This window comes from Melanotaenia boesemani, chromosome 18, assembly GCF_017639745.1.
Source record: "Melanotaenia boesemani isolate fMelBoe1 chromosome 18, fMelBoe1.pri, whole genome shotgun sequence".
Classification (NCBI taxonomy): Eukaryota; Metazoa; Chordata; class Actinopteri; order Atheriniformes; family Melanotaeniidae; genus Melanotaenia; species Melanotaenia boesemani.
This window is the reverse complement of record NC_055699.1, coordinates 20,220,040-20,242,593: the sequence shown is the minus strand read 5'-3', so window position 1 is coordinate 20,242,593 and position 22,554 is coordinate 20,220,040. Positions and strand designations below refer to the sequence as shown.

At 39.2% G+C, this 22,554-nt stretch overlaps 1 protein-coding gene across 3 annotated transcripts; it reads left to right on the top strand.

The window, feature by feature from the left end:
• Nucleotides 1–654: 654 nt before the first annotated feature.
• Nucleotides 655–22,321, top strand: rnpc3 (RNA-binding region (RNP1, RRM) containing 3). Of its 3 annotated transcripts, none has more exons than XM_041968654.1 (16): nucleotides 655–732; nucleotides 1,189–1,345; nucleotides 1,434–1,481; nucleotides 1,584–1,693; nucleotides 2,323–2,412; nucleotides 6,402–6,513; nucleotides 6,996–7,064; nucleotides 8,138–8,280; nucleotides 8,431–8,556; nucleotides 8,810–8,952; nucleotides 13,514–13,693; nucleotides 16,056–16,150; nucleotides 16,257–16,315; nucleotides 19,338–19,470; nucleotides 21,763–21,840; nucleotides 22,249–22,321. In XM_041968654.1, the coding sequence occupies exons 2-15, from the start codon at nucleotides 1,193–1,195 to the stop codon at nucleotides 21,829–21,831; spliced, it is 1,530 nt and encodes a 509-aa protein (XP_041824588.1). In that variant the 5' UTR covers nucleotides 655–732; nucleotides 1,189–1,192; the 3' UTR covers nucleotides 21,832–21,840; nucleotides 22,249–22,321. The 3 variants fall into 3 exon arrangements, with proteins under 3 accessions (XP_041824588.1, XP_041824587.1, XP_041824586.1); XM_041968653.1 differs by having other exon boundaries at nucleotides 21,973–22,321; XM_041968652.1 differs by having other exon boundaries at nucleotides 21,763–22,321.
• Nucleotides 22,322–22,554: the final 233 nt, after the last annotated feature.

The window sequence follows — 22,554 nt, the reverse complement described above, 5'->3', positions numbered from 1 at the left end:
AGATGCATCAGCTCCGTAGTATTCTTTGAATTATATTGAAAAAGAATGTAACACTAAAACAAAGGACGAGAATAGAAGACATCCAACAGGTTTTGTTCTTTCTTGGCATGTGGATTTAAGCAACAAGAAATTCCACAGTATATTTAAACACACCACTCTTCCCACTTTATTCTTATTGTCGAGTTGCATGGGAAGTGATTCTTTCAATCAATGAATTGTAGTATATCAAGCTCCACCATTTTTGTCTATGAAGAAAAAAAAAAAAGAGTAAAACCCCTTGGTGGAACATGTCACTAAGCAGACAACATGGTATTTTTCTTTGCTAGACATACCTCTTTAAATAAATAAATAAACCTTTGTATTTGATTGTCTAGGGAGATATAAAGAAGTGCCTAGACAAGTAGATATAGAAGTATAGGCACAACATACACACTGAGAGACGTTGTTGCTATCTATGGGAAACCTTAGGCATAAGGGACATTGATTATTAATTATAAATTATCAATAAGAACCTGTTTTGAAAAAACATACTCAACTTTGGAGGAGACCAGAACGAACAACACTTTTTTGATGAAAAGAACTGAGCTACTAAGTGGGATTTAATGTTGGCGGTAGCTTAATCCACAAGACGGCAGTAGAGCGAACGGTAGTGGTGTAAGCTGCCGTAAAAATGTATTAGAAGAAGAAATAACCGGAAGTCTGTTTGTTTACAGGCTGCTATCGGAAAGTCGGGTATGATAAGAAATATGTTCATTTAATTTTTTTGTTTTCATTGCAGCACTCTGTCTCATGCAATATTTATTATCGAGTTTAAGGTTTCCACAGCAACCAGACAGCACAAGAAAATTAGCATTACATGTTATGAGTCAGTAATGTTAAGTTAGCTTCAGCGTTAGCAACTAGCTAGTTCATTGAAGGATAGTGGCTATTCAACTTTGCCTCGATAATCGACCACGTATTTTAAAACGACTTGATTTTCAATTTAACTTTTTGTTTTTGGTGAAAAACTGCATTTGTTTGACGTTGCGGGGGCGAATAGATATGTTAGTGAATCTACACAACACAGACAAATACTTAAAATCTCTTCTAAATTGCTTTTGATGTCTAGTTACAATGGTCATGTCTATTATAGATACAGTGTAAGCAAATAGTCAGTGGTGTGACTGTTGCTTTCTGGCTGCGTTACAGGGAAATGGACATGAATGAAGACGTGGTCCAAACCAGCAACAGTAAAACGCTGCTTGTCCGCCACTTACCAGCCGAGCTCAGCCAGGATGAGAAAGAGGATCTGTTAAAGTATTTTGGAGCCGAGTCAGTTCGGGTCTTTTCAAATCGAGGTCGTCTGGTAGGTTTTTGATCCACTGATGTCCTTTGAGCTCCTGAAATTTATTCAAGCTGCTGTCCAGTCTGAACAGATTTGTCCATCTCCACAGAAACATGCAGCTTTTGCTGCATTTAGAAGCAAGAAGTTGGCAGCAAAGGTAAGAACATTAACTGAACTTTTACATTGAAAGACTTAACCATATTTCAGTCCTGTTTGTTGCTTCTAATGATGGTGATGATGCTTGCTGCATCTCCTGTAGGCTCTCAGCAGGCTCCATCAGTTAGAGATTCTGGATCAGACACTTGTTGTGGAGTTTGCGAAGGGCCAAGATGACATTACAGTTTTAAAGGATCCACCAGTGTCAGACAGGTATGTTGGATGAATAAGCAGACAAAACATCACATCCTGGACAGAACTGTAATTTCATTGTGATCTTAATTATGTGGCCCATTATTCTCCAAGATGAAGAAGTTCACCTTTGAATGAATGAAAGAAAGAAAGAAATACTTTGTTCATCCCCATGGGAGAAATTACCCATTTACACATATGCACATATTTTCAGTAAGATAGGTAATTCAAATGAATAAAATAAGTATAGCAGTAATAGATTTAAGAGATATAAGAGTACTAGTTCTCCATTATAGGTTGGGAGGAAAAAATTTGAAGTTATGGTTGTACATGCTAATGGCTGTGGGGACAAATGATCTGAACCTCTCAGTATTGCAGAACAGTGAGTCCAGCCTCTCACTCTGTTTTATCAGGTTGTTGTTGAGTAGGTGTTTGATATTGTCCAAAATGGCTTGCAGTTTCTTTGCTACTGTACCACAGTTCTAACAGGGTCCAGCTCCTTACCTAGCACAAGCTGCCTTTTTAACCAGTTTGTCTACAGTCTTTGTCTTTAGTGCCACTCCACCAGCAGTCAACAGCATAGAAAATTGCACATGCAAGTGCACTTTTATGTGGTGGTGTAAAGTTTTGTTTTCCCCTCTTTTCCGTAGTGGCAAACAAGTCAAAGCAGAACAGAAGACACAGGAGCGCAAACAGCCAAATATCCCACTCATAGAAACCGGCGTTGCACCGAACCTAGGGTAAGTATGCTGCTGTTTATCACTTTAACTGCAAGTGTGGAGTAATCATTTTGTTATTGCTCCGTTTCTTTAAGGTAAAAAGAGCCTATATCACATTCTGCCTAAGTCACAGGCTCTTTAAGTGTCTATTTGCTTGTAGTGTACAGTGGATACAAAAAATGAAAACTGGTCAGGGATGCTGTCAAGAGACCTACAGCAATGCTGAAAGAGCTGCGGGAATTTCTGGAAGTACTGGTTGTGCACTACATGTGACAACAATCTCAATCCATCAATTCTCAGTATGTCTAAACTGTGGTGTAGGGTTGCAAGATGTTTTTTTTTTTTGACAAAAAACAGAGAAATGTCCAAAAGTGGCTTAAAAAAAAAAAGTTTCCCAAAAGCATGTAACAAAATGTCTTCTGGTCTGATGAGACCATGGTTGAACTTTTTGGCCACAATTCTAAAAGAAATATCACTTTACATAATCAGAAGCATACCATACCCACAGTGAAGCACAGTGGTGGCAGTATCATGATTTTGGGTTGCTGTTCTTCTGCTGGAACTGAGGCTTTAGTCAAAGTAGAGGGAATTCTAAACAACTCCAAATACTAGTCACTTTTCCGCAGAACCTTTAGGCATCTGCTAGAAAGCCAAAACTAAGGAGGAATTTCACCTTTAGACACGACAATGACTCCAATCAGACATCTAATTTGCAAAATAATGACTTCACCAGAAGAAAATGGACGTTTTGGAACAACCTAGCCAGAGACCAGACCTAAATTTGATAGTAAGTCTGTAGGTTGACTGGAAGAGGACTGTACACAAGAGTTTCTCTCAGTCTGAAGATGTGTTGTGCTAACAGAATTTGTTTTAGGGTATCCAGAATTATGCAACCAGCTTTATTGTACATTTTTTAATTTACATTAGAATTATGAGGGTTAGAGGTCCGATTAAAAGCTGGAAAAGTTTGGAACGGATTTAGTGTGGTTTAATTTTTTAACATCACAAAAACTTTTTATAACTGCGGTGTGTTCACTTTTTATATCCGCTGCCAGTCACGGTCGTCCCAAACTACACCTTAGACCGTTAAATATGCATGTTGGACTCTTGTCCTTCGACACGCGTCAAAGTGTAGTCAGTTTGCTTCCCGGAGGCGAGCTGACAGTAAACCTGGAGGAGAATCTGAGAGCTGAATTTGGGAGCTGTCAGGGGCCTTGTATCTAATTAGATGTCCAGGCTGCCACTGCGAGCCTGACAGGCCGTCTGTCTTTCCAGTTGGTGGGACCAGGTGGTCTTTGATACCTCTCGCTCCAATAGTGACAGTCTGTACTGCTGCAGGGACTGCAACCACGTCTTCATTCTCTTGTGCTAGGACTGTTTTTTTTTTTTCTTATTAAGTCTAAACAACTTTAACTGAGCGGCTGTTGTCCTGCTTGGATTATCTGATAATTATTGGTTTCAAAATTTGGTTACTATAAGCACAAAGTCAGTGCCGGAGTGGAATCTTTCTTGTAGCTTTCTATTTGTTTTGCTTTCTGTGTTAAAATGAGGCATTTAGCTTTAATTGTTCTTCTTCCTCATCTGCGTTTGAAATAAGTGTTTTCAGATGCGAAGCAGTTTAGCAGCGTTTGGGAAGGTTTTGTTGCACGTTCTGCTTCCATTTCTCTCTACACACGTCTGTTTTGTCTTTAACAGATCCACAATCAACATGGCTTTCTTTATTGGCAGCATCTACCCAGTGTTTTAATCTTTGTCTGGAAATGAGATTTTTGTACTTTACTGAACATCTGTGTGAAGTGCTAAGATGTAACTTGACCTGAGTATGAAGTTTTCAGCTTTTGAGTGAGGACATATTTAAGGACTGAATCCTAAATTATATCTCAGGTCATAATATCTTGTTGGACCACCTCTATTAGATTGGCTGTAGCATCATTTTAACATTTATTTCCGTTAAGAGTTGCATTAATTTTGTACCCAGATGGGTGTACTACTTGATTTGAGAGTCCATCCTAACGATTTTCTCTGGGGGTTTAAGAGTGGATCCAGTTTGGACATCCATGTGTGAAAATAATGTCTCACTTGAAACTGTATGAATCCTGGAATTGCCATCTTTGGATAATTGACTATATTTAGGTGGTCAGCTGACAAGAAGACAAGCACTCGTCACACCACATGACTTTTTTCTCAGTACTCCAGTGTCCAATCTTCTTTTTTTTTTTTTTTTTTTATTATAATATTAAAATAAAAGAATTTGCCTGAATGTTAAGTTGTTTTCTTAAGGCTAATCTGTTTATGTTGTTTAGTTCCAACAACTTGTTTTTCTGTTTGGTTCCACCAAACTTAGCTGACAGGAGGCACCTGCTCTGGTCTTCTGCTGCTGTAGCCCATCTGCTTCAAGGTTGGAGGTTGTTCAGAGATGCTATTCTGCAGACTTTGGTTGGAACCAGTGCTTATTGGGCTTCTTGTTGCCTTTCTATCATCTCCAACCAGTCTGCCCATTCTCCTCTGACAACAACAAGGCATTTTGGTCCAGACAGCTGCTGCTCTCTGGATATTTTATCTTTTTCTGATCATTCTCTGTAAACCTAGAAATGTTTGTGTGTGATAATCCTAATAGATCAGCAGTTTTTGAAATGCTCAGACCAATAACCATGTCACGTTCAAAGTCACTTAAATCCTCTTTCTTCCTCATTCTTATTCTCAGTTTGAACTTAGGCAAGTCATCTTCACCACGTCTAAGGGATGCACGATAATTATCGGGCCGATAGCAGTAAATTATTACGTCTACTGATAAGTCCAATATCATAATGACTTGCCCCGATAACATATTTTTTGTCATGGCAGTGCTCTGCTTAAACTCTGAGACCTGAAAGGTCTACAGTGAATGCTGCATTCACGTGACATTGGCATAAAAAGAGAAAATCTTTCTGACTGGAAAAATGTAAAAATAACCCCTCGTGCTGGAAGTCGGTAGTGTGGAAACTCTTCAGTTTCCAAAGAAGACAGTTCGCTGGTTATTTGTAATAACTGTTCCAAACAAGTTCCACGAGGAGGGAAAAGTAGCACAAGCTCCAAAACTGCAAACCTGATCAGTCACAAGAAACATAATTATCATTTCGACTGAGCTTTGAAAGCTTATGAGGACGTCTGGGCAGCTAGACTCGCAAAAACCTTAAAGCCAACCGCAAAGAAGCCACTGACAGACATCTGTGAGGCGCTTTAGACATCCAAGAAATATGCCAGACATGACACACGTGTTGAGGCTATTGAAGATGTAATCATGGAAATGATGGCACTGGACAACCAGCCCTTTATCCTCGTTGAGGACTGAGGCTTTTCTTGTCTGATTCCTTACTTGGAGCCACGGTTTACGATGCTGAATTGCTGCTTTGCTGATGTGTTCCTTCCATTCAAGTATGAGGCTATCGCCAAATGTATTCACACATTGTATCAAATAGTTCTGTTTGAAAAGGTTCGAGAGGCATGCTAAACGTTTTTCACTGGAAAAAAATCAACGTTTCTTCATATAAACAGTAAAAAGTCTTTTAGTTATTGTTAGTATTGATGTCATGATCTTAAGTGTGTTTGTTATCGGTTATTAGTTATCGGTATCGTCCTGTAGTAGCTGAACGTTAACGGTTATTGTATTGGTTTAAAAAAATACTTTTTCTGCATCCCTACCCTGTCTGCATCACTAAATGCTGCCATGTGATTGGCTGATTAGATATTTGTTAACATTTGAACGGGTGGATCTCAAAGTGCATTAAGTCTCTGCAGTTCTTGGATATTTCTTTCTACATTCGGGCTGAATGCTCTTAGACAACATCTACACAATATTTATCTCATCTGTTTGTTTTCCTTCATCTTATGTTTGTAGTTATTGTTCAGAGACGTTGGAAACTTATTTGGGGAGGAACAGGACTGTGTGAGGTGCTGAGGTTTTTGTGTTCCAGGCAGCTGCAGAGTTTGCTTTTTAACATACATTTTTTTTCTGTCTCTAAATCCTCTAGGTTGAAATTTCAGTCAAATCCCACCTTGAAATATTTATATCCTCCACCCTCCAACAGCATTCTGACAAATATAATGCACGCCCTCATGAGTGTGCCAAAGTTTTATGTTCAGGTGAGTAAACGCAGCTTCTCTGCTATTATATTACCCCTGATGTGGAGGATCTTTGTGTTTTTGTGTCTCTTATTCTTTCCTTATTTTTTTTTTTTTAGAGAAGTATAGTCATTGGTAGAAAAATGTAAACGTGAAGGATATCCAGCGTCCATATTCAGTCTGTAAAATATAAGCCGAGGTTCCTGAACGCTGTCCAAGCCTTAAAGATCAGATGGCAAACATTTGCCTTTTAGGTTTCAATTTAGGGAGCAAGTATTAATAATTAACTATAAGTTGGAGTCATGAGTTATGAGTTTAACATTTCCCTCTGAGCACCACAGCCTGGCTTTGCAGTGCTGTTTCCTGTGTTAGCATCTGGGTGGAGCTAGTGTATCGCAGCCTCACTCTGCTTCACATATGGATTTCTAGGCAGTGTGTTTAGAAAAGCAGCTCATTCTATGAATCGTAATTCAGTTTGCATTATTGTTTTTCAAATTCTCCAGGTTCTTCATCTGATGAACAAGATGAACTTACCGTGTCCTTTCGGCCCCATCACAGTCAGACCACCCATGGTAAGACAGCAGAGGACTGATGGAGACAGAAATGCTCTACATAGGTAGAAGATGGGCAGCTTGGTCATGACCAAATCAGCCATAACAACATACCAGACATTTGTAATTAAAAAGAGAATTTTCTTTTTTTATTGTTTTATTTTCAAAAGAAACAGAATGGAGACGCCTGTCTTTGGATTTCTGGCTGCTTTTGTGTTTATGTGGATAGTAGTAATACAGTCCTGGTCCAGTCCTCATTTCTTCACATCTGGTTTGCTTTAATCTATTAAAGTGGTTCTGATCAACAGTTCTCTGGGTTTCTGAAGGTCTTTCAAAGTTTTTCTTTGGACATTGGCTGCTTTTTCTCTTATTTTCAATCCTTGAATCTGATTATTTTCAGTCAGATTTTTTTATTCTTTGACAAAGCTGACTTAGAAACGTTTTTTATGGATCATAACTCAGGGAATGAACTGGTGTTGTGTCAACACTTAACATGACTTTGCAAAGAACCAATCAAGAGATGCATCTAGACCTTCAGTTAATCCACCTACTGTTGGATGAAGTCTCACCAGAAATAGTTGTTTTAGAAGGGTGGCTGTCAAGAAGCCACGTTTAAAGAAGGGAACAGGGAGAAAATCAGTGCCCCCCCCCCAAGCTTGTACCTCAATATTACTGTAGCTTTATGGGATCATCTGGACAGAGAACAGAGCAAAAGGCAAAAAAAAAAAAAAATCAAAGAAGAAATTTGGAAAGTCCTTCAGGACTTCTGCAGAACTATTCCTGAAGACCACTTAACCAGTAAGCTTGAATAAGATGGTTCAGATTGGGATGTGATGAAGAAAAAAGCTGCTCAGACCAATGTTTTCATTAAAACTCTTTAAAATTAGACAAACCCTTCTGCCTTATTTATTGTATGTAAATAAAAGCTATTTGACGTTTTCTATCATGTAAAAGAATTACCATGCTTTAACATGACATTAGTCAGGCTGTAAATGATCAATTTATTTATTTAGTGATGATATAAAAACAATTTATGTGCACTGATGCTACAGAGTTTGTTTAAAGGTCTAATCTGTGTTTTTTAAATCCTGCAGTTTGAGTTTCTGCCTCATGCTCCACCCATTCCCATGCCTCCTCCCTTCCCTCCCGACTACCCCCCTTTACCAGAGGAGGAGATGGATCTGTCCAGTGAGGAAGAGTCAGAGTATGAGAGTGGCGATGATGAAGACAAAGAGCGGTGAGGATCAGATAATGTCACACATAAAGGGATGGCTCAACTCTGATGTTTTGTTGTTCAAAAGTAGCCCATTAACACTGTATAAAACAACACTGAAAGCTTCTTTTTGTCCAGGTTTGTCACTTTGTCTTCTCTTGTTTTTTTTTTCAGGATTGCTCGTCTGATGGGTCTGGTCAACCAGACTTGTAAAAGACCCTTGAGACCAAAAACAGCTTCAAAAAGAAAGAAGCCCAAGATCAAGGATCTGCTCTTTGCTCCCAAAGCAGACTCTCAGAGGTACATCAAAGCCCACACATAATTCATCTGGAGACTGTATTCATATGTAGGTATAAACAGAACACAAAGGTCCCTGGACAGTAAATGTCTCATAAACACAGCAGCTCAGAAACTTGTTGTTTCACCCTCCATTTCTCAACAACAGACCACAAACTGTGTTTCTAAGCTGTAATTTTATACAAGGCATTCCCTGGACTCAGGTTTGCATACGCCAACGTTAAAGAGAAGTCGTGTGTGTCTCTGCTGTCCTCAGCGCTCCGGTGCTGCAGCCCTCCGACGTGTTCGAGCAGCCGAACCCCGCCGGTCCGAGGAAAATCGAGTTCCACATCTCGGTTTCAGACGTGGCAGCTGTTGTGGAGGGAAACGGGCCCGGTCAGCCTGGTGATGAAGGCAAAGGTGAGGGCTCAGCCTCCAGTTTTCACACAGCATGTTTAAGTCAACACAAAGATTATCAGATACAGTAAAAAATTCACTCAATGACCACTTCTTAGGTCCACCTGTTCAGCTGCTTATTAACAGTAAACAGCCAATCAAATCACAGGAGGAGGATGTTTTCGGAGATTAATGATGTGGATGCAGAAGTAGTTATTTTCTATTGATTAAGTATATTTTTGACTCTGCTTGATAAATGAAATCTTTCGGTGTGTAACAACACTTAGCAAAGATTCCTCTAGAGGAAATATCAAGTTTGGTATTTCTTTTGAAACTTGAAGCCCTTTTTACACGAGAAATGAAACGGTTTTCGTTGATCTGTAAAAGCGAAAGCAAACAGTCATAAACACTCTGGTTACTTCTGTGAAAGTCTCAGAATGAGCTGCTGTGAATGCAGAGTTTGCCGTTCATGTGAGATGAGAGTCACAGTTTTTTCATATTGTGTCACCATAACAGTTCAGATGGGGGCGTGGAGCACACGGCGGCAACGCAGCGACGGTAGACAGAAGGATGAAACAGTCACTGATAGGTTAACAAGGGTTTAACTTTCATGTATTAAGAAAAAAAAAGACAGTTGCATCACCTGAGGGCACCTTCTCTGCACTGCTACACACAGCTCTACAAGCCTCTCTGCTCTAAACTTAGTTCTCTCAAATTAACACAACTTTTTGCCATATAAAAAAAAAAAATTATGCTAAGCCAACAAACATTTCCATGGGGACTGGATTTTTTTTGCAGGGAAATGTAGGAGAGAAAAACTCAAAATATCCAATGTTATTGTGGATTCAGTGTAATTAGTGCATCTCTCCTGCCCTCACTTGGTTTCAGATGGATGCTTATTAATCCCAAAGGGAAATGAAGGTGTCCAGTAGTGTATACACATAACATTGTAGACATTACTAAAAATGACCAGTTTGTTCAAAAGGCTAATAAAGCCAGTTGGGAGGAGAGCATCTGGGTTGGGGCTTGTGTGATGTGCTGCGTGTTCAGCGTTGAACAGCTGGATGAGTCCTGGTCATTGTTTGTTGAGCATCACAGGGACCAAAGTCTTCTACTGAGTATGCCCCTGCTCTGGTGAGTCTGTATGAGGGACTTCCAGGTCAATCCCAACAACAGAGCAGCCTTTTTCTACCATAGAAGAAGACTCTAGCCTTGACATACTGGTAAACCATCAGGAGGAGCAGGGCTAGTGGTGGGCAGTATGACCAAAATGATTTACCATAGTTTGTATCACAGGTTTACAGAATTTCATGTTTGTCCCCCCCCCCCCCCCCCATGGGGTTCTGTTCTCATCTGAACCGACTTGGGGGCCGTCTCCACCCCCAGCAAAACCACAAAAGTATTTTAGCAAACCACCCTTTCGTCCCCACGAAGCCAGGGATTAGCCTCCATGAAACCAACCATGTCTGAAGCCAGGTACCAGAGTGGATAGGTTTGGGTCCTCTATCGTTTGCGGTACTGTGTGGACAGTGTAAATGTACCAGTAGAGGATATGTGACGAACACGCGCCGATTCCCAATCAACCCGTCCTCAATTTTTTATGCTTTGTCGTCAAGCATTTTTTGAAGAATCTTGACTTCATTAGTCCAAAGAAATGTTTGTCTTTTGCTTTGCAGTGAATCCTCAGCTTTCTTCTCTTCTCTGCTTCTGATGTGAACTTCCTGCAACCCGCAGTGAGCCTTTATCTGCGCATGCGTGGTTTTTCTCAAGCTTTGGAGTGTTACTCTTTAGCACCACCCACAGCCTGTAGTATGTACTACAGCGGTGCCGTGGTGACGTTGAAGCCTTTCTCCTAGTTTTCACACTGTTGTTCATATCAGTAGTTTTTGATATTTTTTCCCAAATAACGTCTACTTCCATGTGCTGCTCGGTCACATGCTCGTTTCCCGGCAACACTCCTTGTTTTCTTCACCTAAAGGTGCTTTGTGTAGAATTTCTTTATTTCTTGTATGACTTAGTTTCTGTCAACACCTTAGAAAAAACTCTTGAATTAGTAGGGAAAAAGCAGATCATGCCTACAAATGAGAAAATTCACAATATTCAGCGTTTTTATAATTTATTTCAGTTTTGTTGTCAAATTCCGCAATTCTGTTTGTGTTTTCCGCATCGTGGAAATCACAGAGCCCAAAGCAGCTGAGTCTAAAACCACTGCCAAGAGTCGTTAGCAGAGTAATATTATTTATCTAAAACAATTAGCTTTTGATGTAAAATAGGTGGAGTTAAAAGAAATGATTATAATTCACAGATACTGTAGTTTGAAAATGTGGCTTTGCTCTCTGTTCAGTGCAGGAAAGACTTTTCTACATCTTATTATCACAATGAGGCAGAAGGTAGTTTGCTGCTCATATCGACATAAAGTTCAAGCCTTTACAGGAACCTGAGTCGGAGCCAAGTGTTACACAGCGGTATATCAGAGCAGAAACTCGCTCCGGAATGGTGTTAACCATTATCTGTATGAGCAAATGTCATTGAGGGCGCAGTCTGTGTTTCTTGTCAGCTGTGTGGTTCCCTGTTCGCTTTATCTCCTTTCTCTGTAGTTACAACTTCACTCCCTGCCAAGTCCCTGAGAAGTAAAATAGATCTCAAAGTCGAACACAAAGGATTTCCTGAAGGCAGGGGAAAGATAAACTGTGACAGGTGGCTTTTTGGATTAGTCTTGTTTTGGGGAGGTGGGGGTGCGGGATCCGATAAACAAGCTATTTAAATGAAAGCAGGAGGTGGGGGACAGATAAGGAGGTCTATAATTTTGAAAGCAGTGATCTAGTTTTCTGCAGAGTGTTTTTAGAAAAGCTCCCCATTGCCCCTTGCTTCATTGCACACACACACACACACACACACACTTCATGTGGATGACAATCTTATGTTTTTTTTCCTTTGCGGATTTGTCCGGGCTCACTGCCTTCAGGAATTCCATCTACGATGTGGATGTGTGTGTGTGTGTGTTCATTCATTCATGCAGTCCTCAGTTATCCTTCCTGCTGCATTTCAAACTCGTGTTTTGGAAAACAGAGGGGATTTTCATCCCAGTTCTTTAGTTTGTACACCAGTTTCTAATTTTGTTTGTTCTTCAGTTACATATTTACCCCTAAAAAAGAAATCTTTATTGACATAATACTTCAGTCATACTGAAGTCACAGTTTTTTTTCTTTTGTTTTTTTAATCTTAGGCTAATTCAGGCAATTTTTTTACTAAATTTCATTCCTTAAACTAAAACAAAAAATCAGATAACTGTCTGTTTTCCAATTTGTGCAAAGAAGAAAATAGAAAAAAAAAACTAACAATGGAACAAACGGATAACACACACCTGGATTTGTTTTGGGGTTTTTCATCAGATACAAGAGGCCAGAAACTGTGGAGGCCATTGGAGTACCGTAAACTCTTTGTCATGTTCAGGAAACAAGTTGGAGATGATTGATGAATTCAGCAGGTTGTCTTCACCATGGCGACCTTCATGACTAAATGTATTGAGTTGCTGCCATGTGATTGGTTGATTAGATGTGCTACAAAGAAATTTAACAGGTGTACCTAACAGAGTGATCAATGATCAGGTGACTGACTTTTCTCTCTTGTTGCGTTTGTTTATGGTTCAGCTGAGAAGGAGGAAACTAGCGGTTCATGGTTCATATTGTTTTTGGCAGGACCTTCTCTAACACAGTAGTTGGCTGGTGGTAGACGGGGTTTATGCTTCAGCTATGCAGGGGCGGGTCTAGAAAAGTTCTGATGGGGGGCCAGGCAGAAGCACTGACCAGGAAATGGGGGCACAAATGAGACCTTTTTTAGGTCTGGATTTGATAAAATATTGAACTGATCATTACAACAAAAGAGATAATCTAATGTAAAAAAAAAGTGAAGATAAAACAGACAGTCAATGATCTATTATATCAGCAGGTGTTTACTTTGGGTGATGCTGCTGTAGGGCTTTTATCACTGCTGCACAAACACTCACACTTCAAAGATAAAAGGAAAAACCTGTTTTTATCCAGATCATCAGTTTTGAGTTTCTTCATCAATGTTGGCTGTTTAACTTCAGTCGTCACATCTGCTGGTTTTAGGACAGAAATTATCGCCATGGAGATATATGAATTCTGAATTATGATCTAGAACATGGTAGAGATTATTTAGATCAACATATAAACATGCTGCATTTACTGACCGCGGGACATTTGACGTTTACCCAGGGGAATGTCAGTTAACAGTAAATACTTGTAGCATTGACTCTTTCTGTTGAGACAATACAGTAAAAACAGGCAATTTTCAGGCATAATTGCGATTGGTGATTAATCATGATTAATTTGAAAGCTGTGATTTATCATGCTTAATTAGTTTGAAAGCTGTGATTAATCTGATTAAAATTATAATCATTTGACAGCCCTAATTAACATGTAAACTAATTGTGACCCAAAATATCTCTTCCATTCAGAGGTTTAGTTGTAGAGAAGAGAATGAATAAAAAAAAATTCCTCTCAAGTGATCTGATAAATTGGTTATAACGTGCAACATTTTGCTCCTTTTCTGATCTGAGTAGATAAGAGTGAGGTTGCACCCAGCAACCATCAGGAAGCGACGACGGTTGAAGGTTTCGGGAAGCTTCACCCCAGCGCTCAGGCATCCCAACAGCCGGACGAGCGTAGCGACGACGAGCAGGATCTCACCACAGACGTCATCTCCAGGAAGGAGTTAGAGAAAGGAAGGCTGTCAAGAGACGGTAAAAGGAAACTACAGCCTCCTCACAACAGGGAGGGTTCTCAGTTCAATCAGTAGGGCCTCTCACAAACTGGTGGAAAAAAAATAGAATAACAGAATTTTCAAAATCAATAAAAACATGAAATCCTTGGAGTGAGAACAAGGTTAGATATGTGCTTCAAATGATGATTATCACCCTTTCATGTAAGAAGTGCTTGTATTACAGAGCAGCTACACCTCACTTTAATTTTCTCTCCCTCACTCGCAGAGTTTGTTTGAAATGGATATTAGAATAAACTGGGATTTGGTTTAAAGAACTCACAGGTAAACAAAAATGGAAAAGGCAAGCTTGAATTCAGAATGATAAAATTTTCTCTGGAGGCAGAGCTGCTGTCAGATGTGTAGCGTCAGCACTACCTACCTGACAGCCGAGGAGAGAGGTTTTCATTCATGAGCCCAACGTCAGAACCATCATCTCTCCTCATCGTCTTAAACAAGACCAACACACACAATCTGTAATGAAGTCCTTCACGGGGCTTCTTGTATGTTCATAGAATTTTTTATTCAGATGAGGAAATCAACCTTTTTTTGTGTCACATTATTTACACCAATCAGAGGCAGCTTAAATTTCTTTAGTTAAAACAAGAAAGAAAAACAGTTAAACAAAAAGGGTATTAAAGAGAGAAAAAGTGACCCAGCTGACCCCAAATTCCAACACACATCCAAGTCCAAAACACTGATTTTCTCTGAGTGAAAAATCAAAACCTAAATACACAGCGCACATCTTTAGCTCTCTTATACATGTCATAAATTTACAGTCAGAATAAAAAAAAATCCTAAATGGGGACTTTCAGACCATAAAAATGAATTAAATATAATTGGATAAAATAAAAATATTTCATTTACAGGCTATGTTAGAAATAAAATAAACAGATAAGCCACTGTTGTAAAACAATTAACGGCAAAAGATAAAATAAAATTTAATCAGAATCAAAGACCAAACAAAAGGTACCAAATACAACATCATATACTAAGAAATACAAACGGGCTAAAATTTATAAATAAACAAAATATGAGCAGAACTGAGCCATCTGTTTTATTTTCTTGAGATGTAAAATTGACTTTCTAGAGCAGCTCAAAGCTCAACATTGAACCTGACCCTGATCTTAGTCAATAATTCAAATTTTCTTTTAAATATTAATAAAAAAAAAAAATCAACCAACACCCACTAAAATTTTCAGATTGAATGCTGTTATGTGTTAACCTGGCATTTAGTCCTGCATCAAGTGATTCTGCATTAGCCACTGGTATGCAAATACGGTGCAGCATTAACAGGAAGACAAGACCCGGGTAAATGTAGCATTGACAGGAAGACAAGACCCGGGTAAATGTAGCATTAACAGGAAGACAAGACCCGGGTAAATGTAGCATTGACAGGGAGACAAGACCCGGGTAAATGCAGCATTAACAGGAAGACAAGACCCGGGTAAATGTAGCAACAGGGTGACAAGACCCGGGTAAATGCAGCATTGACAGGGAGACAAGACCCAGGTAAATGCAGCATTAACAGGGAGACAAGACCCGGGTAAATGCAGCATTAACAGGGAGACAAGACCCGGGTAAATGCAGCATTAACAGGGAGACAAGACCCGGGTAAATGCAGCATTAACAGGGAGACAAGACCCGGGTAAATGAGCTAACTTTTAGAAATTTACTGATGTAACTTTTCACATGGAGGCAAAAACCCTGAGAACGACCATTTGCAGACAAGATTTAGAGAATCAATTTTTTACTTTCTGCAAGCTGTCTGGTCAGAATTAATAAGTTAGTTTAGTTATCTTTATAAAAATGTGGTTTAACGTATGATGCAGTTGTCATGGCTACATACTTGCAGGTTAGCTTGCTTACAGGCAGTAGGGAGGGATTTATACGGTTGTTTCAAAAATGACATCAATATTTTGCAGGAAAAACAACAATGAGGCATCCGTTTCCGTGGCAACATGGAGAAAGTAAAGGGCTTACCTTGGCCAACAGCACAGGAATGTTTGGCTCTGCCTCGAATTACACCTACGTTATTTTCAAATGCAGTTATTAGAGCAAACATGAAAAAAATAAGTTTGGATAAACAGCAGAGTCGTCAGCAAATAAGCAAACCAGGTGAGACACCATCCATCCAGGTAAACCTGGTAAAGTTAGAAGCTGGAATCGAACACGCATCCATTTCTCCTCACCTGGTTCTGTCTCCATTATGCACTGAATTAAACATGGAGCAGCGGTATTGAGTTGTAGTGACTTTGAATTAGGCGGCTCTGTGATCCGCTGTACCAGGTTTTAAAATTCACCTTGCATCAGTTCTGTTTTTTTTTTCTTTCTCTTAAAAACAGAGATAAAAAGGATGTCTGTGTTTAAAAATTATGAAGCGGGCGAGCCAACCTGCAGACTGTACGTGAAGAACATTGCAAAGCAAGTGGAAGAGAAGGTGGGCCTGTTTTTATTTATCTATTTATGAACGTATACGGAACATTTTTTATTCATCTAATTAAATGATTAAATTATTTAAGCTTTTTTCATGAAATGTTTTCCAGGATCTGAAGTACATCTACGGGAGATACATCAACCCTGCATCGGAAACTGAGAGGAACATGTATGTAAACAGAAATCTGCTCCGCTTTGACTTCATTTTCTTTTTAATACAACCTGAATGCCACTGTGCCCCTTCTTCTCCTCACTGAGCTATTTTTGATTCCAGCTATTACTCGCTTCCTCTTGAGAGTTTTTGGTAATTCATGCTGACTGTGCCTTGTGTTATTAATAAGTTTCTCGACTGAAGTTGAGATCATAAGGGACGTTTTCATGTTTGAGCATCAGCAGTACTTTAAATGAATATTCCACCTGCATCGTGAAATCCGATCTTTAGTTGTGGGCCGAATTTACTGAGCTGTTTGTGTACAGTCAAGTGGAAAAGAAAGTCCTCCAGGTTTTAAAATAATTTAGATACAAGTTTATATGAATAATAATAAGGCATGTTATTCTGTTCTATTATTTATTAAAGAAAACTGAGGTAAAAGTTTTTGGTCACGGACTTGACTTTGACTGGATCATGTCAACACCTTTATTTGCTGCTTTGTTTATGATCATTTTCCTGTTTCATGAGCCGGTTTTAGCTGTCAGACGGACGGCCTCACATTTGATTTATATGTAGTAGTTCATGGTCCACTCAGCTTGACTCATTTACCAATGTCTCCTACAAATCTTTTCAAATTTGTTAATTTGTATGTAACTTCACCAACGTTTTCTTAGACCACAAACTTGTTTGTATCTTTCGACTTAGAGTGGTATTCACCAATCTCTCCGTAAGCTGAAAGGACAGACTAGCTGGTTCTACTTTGCAAGTAGAAGCCAGAAAATGCCCAAAAAAGGTCAAGACTGAAGGACCGGTTGCAGACAAAGACACACTGAGACAGACGAGGAAAAATAAACGTAATACCAAAAGAATGACGGAAAATTAGTTAATAATAATGATAATAATAATAAAGATGTGCTCTGAAACCTGTTTTTCCTCATTTTTAAAGTGATACACATTGTTATAAATAATCACACAGTGAGGCCCAAATCATATAAAAGCAGCTTTCTGTAAAATAAATGATTAATTACTCCTGAACTCCTGGTTCCTTGATTCAGTGATAACTGAGACTAATCGGTATAATAAAAATACACTGTTGAAGTAAATTTGAATTATTAAATACCACATTGAGCAGGTGGATCCGGGAGTCTCAGATGGCATTTATGGTGAGGATGGGTTTGGTTGCGCTGCTTTAATACACACTTGTGCAGTCTGTTGCACCAACAGTGTTAAGAAGATCCCCAATAGAAGAAAAACCTGTCTTAACTGTGACTTGTTCATAAATTAATTCAATTAATGAAAATTTGTTTAGTTTTCCGCTAAGGGAAGTTCTAATGTTAGCATTATCTTGTTTGTATTTTGAAAATACAAAAAGTAAATTACCAAAAATTATTTAAAAATCTGACAAAAACATTATTGTAGTTTTATTTTTGTATTTTAATAAGCGGGATAGCAGAAAACAACACAAAAGCTGAATTTGTTCAAACGTTCCAAGCACTCATGTTCGTGAGAGTTATCCTGAGTGTTTTTTTTTTTTTTACTTATATCAAATCCAAGATTAGATCATTTTACCTCCATCCTCATAAAGCGTGCGTATGTAGACAAATTTGTTTATAAGAGCGGTTGTTGAATGAGGCTCAATCTTCCAGAAGTCCTGTGGCTTTGCAAACCTAAGCTGTGCTGCCATGTTCTTTTTAGAGAGAAGAGTCTTTCTCCTGCAACCCTTCCAAACAGGCCTTAAGCCCGTTTCATACCAAGCGAGAGGAGAGGTTTGTTCTTGTTCTCGAAGCTGCAACACTGGAGATTTCATACTTAAAGAGAAACTTCATGCTTGGCAGGGTGAGGTTGAGCACCCAGCGGTGTCGGTGTCTTTATATACCACACGTGTTGTGTTCATTTTCGTACTTTCTCACCACCTCAATCAACTGTTAATTAAAACTATACATTCAGCCTTGCATCATTGGTAGTGACAGCTTTCCGCTTCGAGCTTTTCCGCGTTAACTATGGCTTCCACAAATATCCAACCAATCACACAATACTTCCTGGAGCCCGACAAGAAGAAAGTTCTGCTCGGCCGATTTATCGAGAACATGCCGCCAGATGTCGCCAAACAGTCCTCAAGATCAAAAAGACGTCACTTTGTTCTTGTGGCCTCGAGAACAAAAAGAAAAAGTCTACTTCTTTTGAAGTATACAACAGCCTTTACATAGTCAGTCTTTTTGTAATAGCACTGTCATGAACTTTATGACTTTACATGCTAACTGCTGCCTGGAGAGTCTGAGATGGAGCTCTTGGGGTTTGCAGTTTCTCCAGGATCCCCACATCTGGGAAGACAGCCAGCTGTATTGAATGTTTCCCACTTGTGAATAATCTTTCTCTCCCTGGGAAGATGGATTTCAACTAGGCTGGGGATGACCTTTTAACCTTTCCCAAATTGATGGGCAGCAACAGTTGCTTCTCTAAGCTCACTGCCTGTTTTTCCTCCTTGGCACCGTGTCAACACATTCCTGTTTTTAGTTTTTTTTTGTATCTAAATTATCTGAGGATTAAATGGTTGTTGCCAACATCCTTGAAATAAAAGTTACGTTCATAAATAATTAAAATAGTCATATACCTTTTTAAGCTTCTTACGCGGTTGTACTGAGTTTTACTCAAGTGTAAATTTAATTGACTGTCTTGTCCTGAACTGTCCATGTATGAAATATCAGAAATCAAAGCAGACATATCAGAATGTTTATTAGAGCATATCAGTGTTGTGCTGTTTTCATACATGTCAAACATTTCCATGAAGAAAAGCCTCAGCTTTGCTGTGCATCCTGGACTGAATGATGGATGAACTATCAGCCTCCTAGTTGCTTGTCTTTGGCTTAAAAAGCTGCCCAGTAAAAATCAATTGTTTGGAATATAAAGCTGCAGGTTGTTGGGTCTCACTAACTCATTCTGTTTTATGTGCTTACGAAGAAAGATAACATTTTCCCCTCGTAGCACTGAGCAGCCTTGGCGTTGAGTGTCGTCACCATGTCCCCCTGCTTCTTTCTTTCAGGTTTGACATTGTGTTGATGAAGGAGGGCCGGATGAAAGGGCAGGCCTTCGTTGGACTCCCCGATGAGCAGAGCGCTGAGAAAGCCTTGCGGGAAACCAACGGCTTCGTTCTCTATGACAAACCCCTCGTCGTCGTATCCTTTTACTCTTCTTTCCTCTCTCAGTGTAAATACAGTGTAAGTACAAGCTGTGTGTTAGTTAGGACTCACAATATCAAAAAGAATTCTTCTAGAAAGCGATGTAGAAACAGATGTGGCTCTGAATGTACATAACACAGGATATTAGAGGGGAAGGTAATATGTAATGTGTGCTTTGGTTAATTAAGTTGACCGCACCTTTCACAGATGTGTGGTTGGCTTCGGCCCCCAGCGCCTTCAGGTGGATGGGACTAATATCTGACAGCGCTGAAGCACCAGCTGCTCTTCCTCCTCTCTACGCAGATAATTTTCCATCAACCTTTGAACTTGTCCGATGGAACAAGGCTTTTGATCTTGATCGGGTTTTATTGTGCCTCATGCAACTGGTTAGCTTAGAAACTTCCAGTCCAAGTAGGTAACAGATGCCCATAGTGCAATTTTGCTGGAGTGTTTTTCTTCAGTTGTTAAAAACACAATCTCAACAGGCAAGCCGATTTATTTATATAGCACATTTATATATATGGCAACACAATGTGCTGTACATAAGCAAATATTCAAATACACAGGTTACATATTTTAAACATTCTAGTGTACACATTTAGGGAAAATGGATATATATTTAAAAAAAAAGAAAAGAAAACTTCCCTAGCTTAAATAATTAAAAGTGGTGGCAAATAAAGTTTAAATACCAGATTTAAAAGAGTTAAGGTTTGGAGCAGACACCAGTTTCTGGTAGTTTTTTCCAGATATTATGAGCATAAAAACTAAATATGGATTCTCCTTGTTTAGTTTACCTCTTAGATAGGAAGCAAACTTGACCCAGATCTGGATTTATTTTAGTTATCTTAGAGAAACCCGTAAAACTCCATTACAGTAATCAAGCCTGCTTAAAACTGTCATTCTTCTTATTCTAAATATACTTTTCAGGCTCACTGGATTGTTTTAATATTGATGCTAAAATTTAGCTCAGAATCCAAAGTGACATCAAGATTTCTGGCTCGAACTGTTGTTAAGGCACTAATCTTTAGACATTCAACTTTCCAAAGACAATGATTTCAGTTTCATCTTTATTTAGCTGAAGAAAAATCAGACACATTCAAGTGTTTATTTGGCTTTTAACTGAATTATACAATAATACTGGACCTCATGGGGATCAAAATGGGGACAGAGTAAGGAGAAGAGAAAGTAGAAGACAGAAACTGCGTTTCCATTACATTTGTTCGCAAAATAAAAGCAATATTTCTAACATTTCGATAAAGTGCAATTGCGATTTGCAGGTGTTTCCAGGTGTTTAGCGCATTAGGCGTTATTCTCGTAAAGTCTCGTCCCACGAGACTTCACTTTGAGGAGGATAGAAATTTGTAAATCTTTGTAAAACTCAACCTTTCAGGGATGATGATTATATATTTTTCTTTAATTATTTTTCAAAAGATTTCCATCTCCTCTGCGCCTACTCAGACGGCGCCATCTTTATTTGAAATGAACTGGTCACGTGAGCCGTTACGCCACGTCTGGTGAAGCGTAAATGTGAGAAAAGTGTTTCCAGTACACTTTTGCGATATACTTCTATATCGACACGTCTGGAAAAACCACCTCATGAGGGCTTTGAGAGTTGTTTTTTAAATGTAGGTGTTTCCATCACCAGTTTTTTATTGCGATATTTAGCTTTTAGCTTTACCTAGAGACACAAACGATAGAAAACAGCAAGAACTGTACCATCAAAACCAAAACATAAAAACCAGACAACCAGCTATGACTCAGTTCGCTCAGTCCTCATCTGAGACTGCATGATTAAACTAAATTAACCAGTGAATTTAAACAGGATAAATAAATAAAAAAGTTTGAGGTTTATAAACAGACAGCACTTCAGCGTCAGGCTTTCACCTGTCTGGTTTTGACTCTACTTTATTGATCTGTGTGACTTGCAGAAACTACCCAGAGCTAACCTCAGGAAAGCAGGAGACCTCGGCTCCCATAAGGTCAGTTTTAGCCTGTAGTCTTCTGGCATTCACAAGGAAACAGCTGTGACTTTTTTCTCTAATTAAATTCATACGAGGTGTCAGAAGAACGAAGGCCTCCGTGGCTTCAGGCTGCTTCATGCCCGTTTGGGTACGAGATGACAAAATATGTTTACTGTGTGAATAACGGCTCGGTTTGCATCCGCAGCTGCAATCCCTCCGTTCAGTGAGGGAAGCTGTCTGTTGATGTAAACAATAATCCCAGTAAGGATTTAATGAGTTCAGATGAAGGAAATTCCCAGAGAAACAGACCTTAACTATAAATTCACAGCAATTTGCCCGATCTGCAAGACCAAAACAAGAGAACACAGAAACCAAGAAAGGACCAAAGCAGCGGTGAAGTCAACAGGTGAGTGAGGCTGGAAAACCTTCAGGCTGCTTCCAAAGGAGACCATAAAAACATATGCCCCTTTGTAACTGTAAGCTATTATCATTGTAATGTTTTCATTTCGCAACTGTGTTTACACTTTATCTATTCAAGATGCCAAGGCTTGATATTGTGGCCCAGCAGAACCATTTGTATCCTTACTCTGACATATCCTTTAAAAATGTTAAAGCAAATGGAAGCACGTTACAGTGACTGTTGGACAGATGGAGCTGGAAACTATTCAGCTCTTCTTGTAGTGTGAATTTAAAAGGACTGAGCTTTGTGCTTTGATCATGTCGCCTCTTGTTTAATTTCATTCTGTTTTTCTTTGGTTCTGTTTTCTTGCACTATTTTAGATTCTTCACACTGACGTCTACCTCTTTTTTTCAGGTTGAATTGCAGGTGGTGGTCATCAGAGGCTGTCTATTTTTTGTTGTTAAATAAAAAATATTTTAATAAAGTATCTGTTGTCCTGTTTTGTTGTGATCACAGACTCAAATTGTGGGTTCAGCGCAGCCAAAATATCATGACTGATTATATTTAGTCCCAAACTTAAAGAGTCTTGTCAGTAAATAGAGAGAAGGGAAGGTGTGTGAGATCTAAACTGGCTCTGCAACAGATGTTGAGCTGTCAAAGCTGTAGAAACAGATAACAGACTGCTTTCTGTGGACAAGTGCTGGGACTAATTAAGCATAC

What these genes read in the sequence shown, in the direction of transcription:
- rnpc3 (XM_041968654.1), top strand. Translation starts at nt 1,193, where the DNA reads ATGGACATGAATGAAGACGTGGTCCAAACCAGCAACAGTAAAACGCTG. An exon ending in CAAAGCAAGTGGAAGAGAAG is followed by an intron (nt 16,151 to 16,256) that starts GTGGGCCTGTTT and finishes AATGTTTTCCAG; the next exon opens with GATCTGAAGTACATCTACGG. An exon ending in ATGACAAACCCCTCGTCGTC is followed by an intron (nt 19,471 to 21,762) that starts GTATCCTTTTAC and finishes ATAAATTCACAG; the next exon opens with CAATTTGCCCGATCTGCAAG.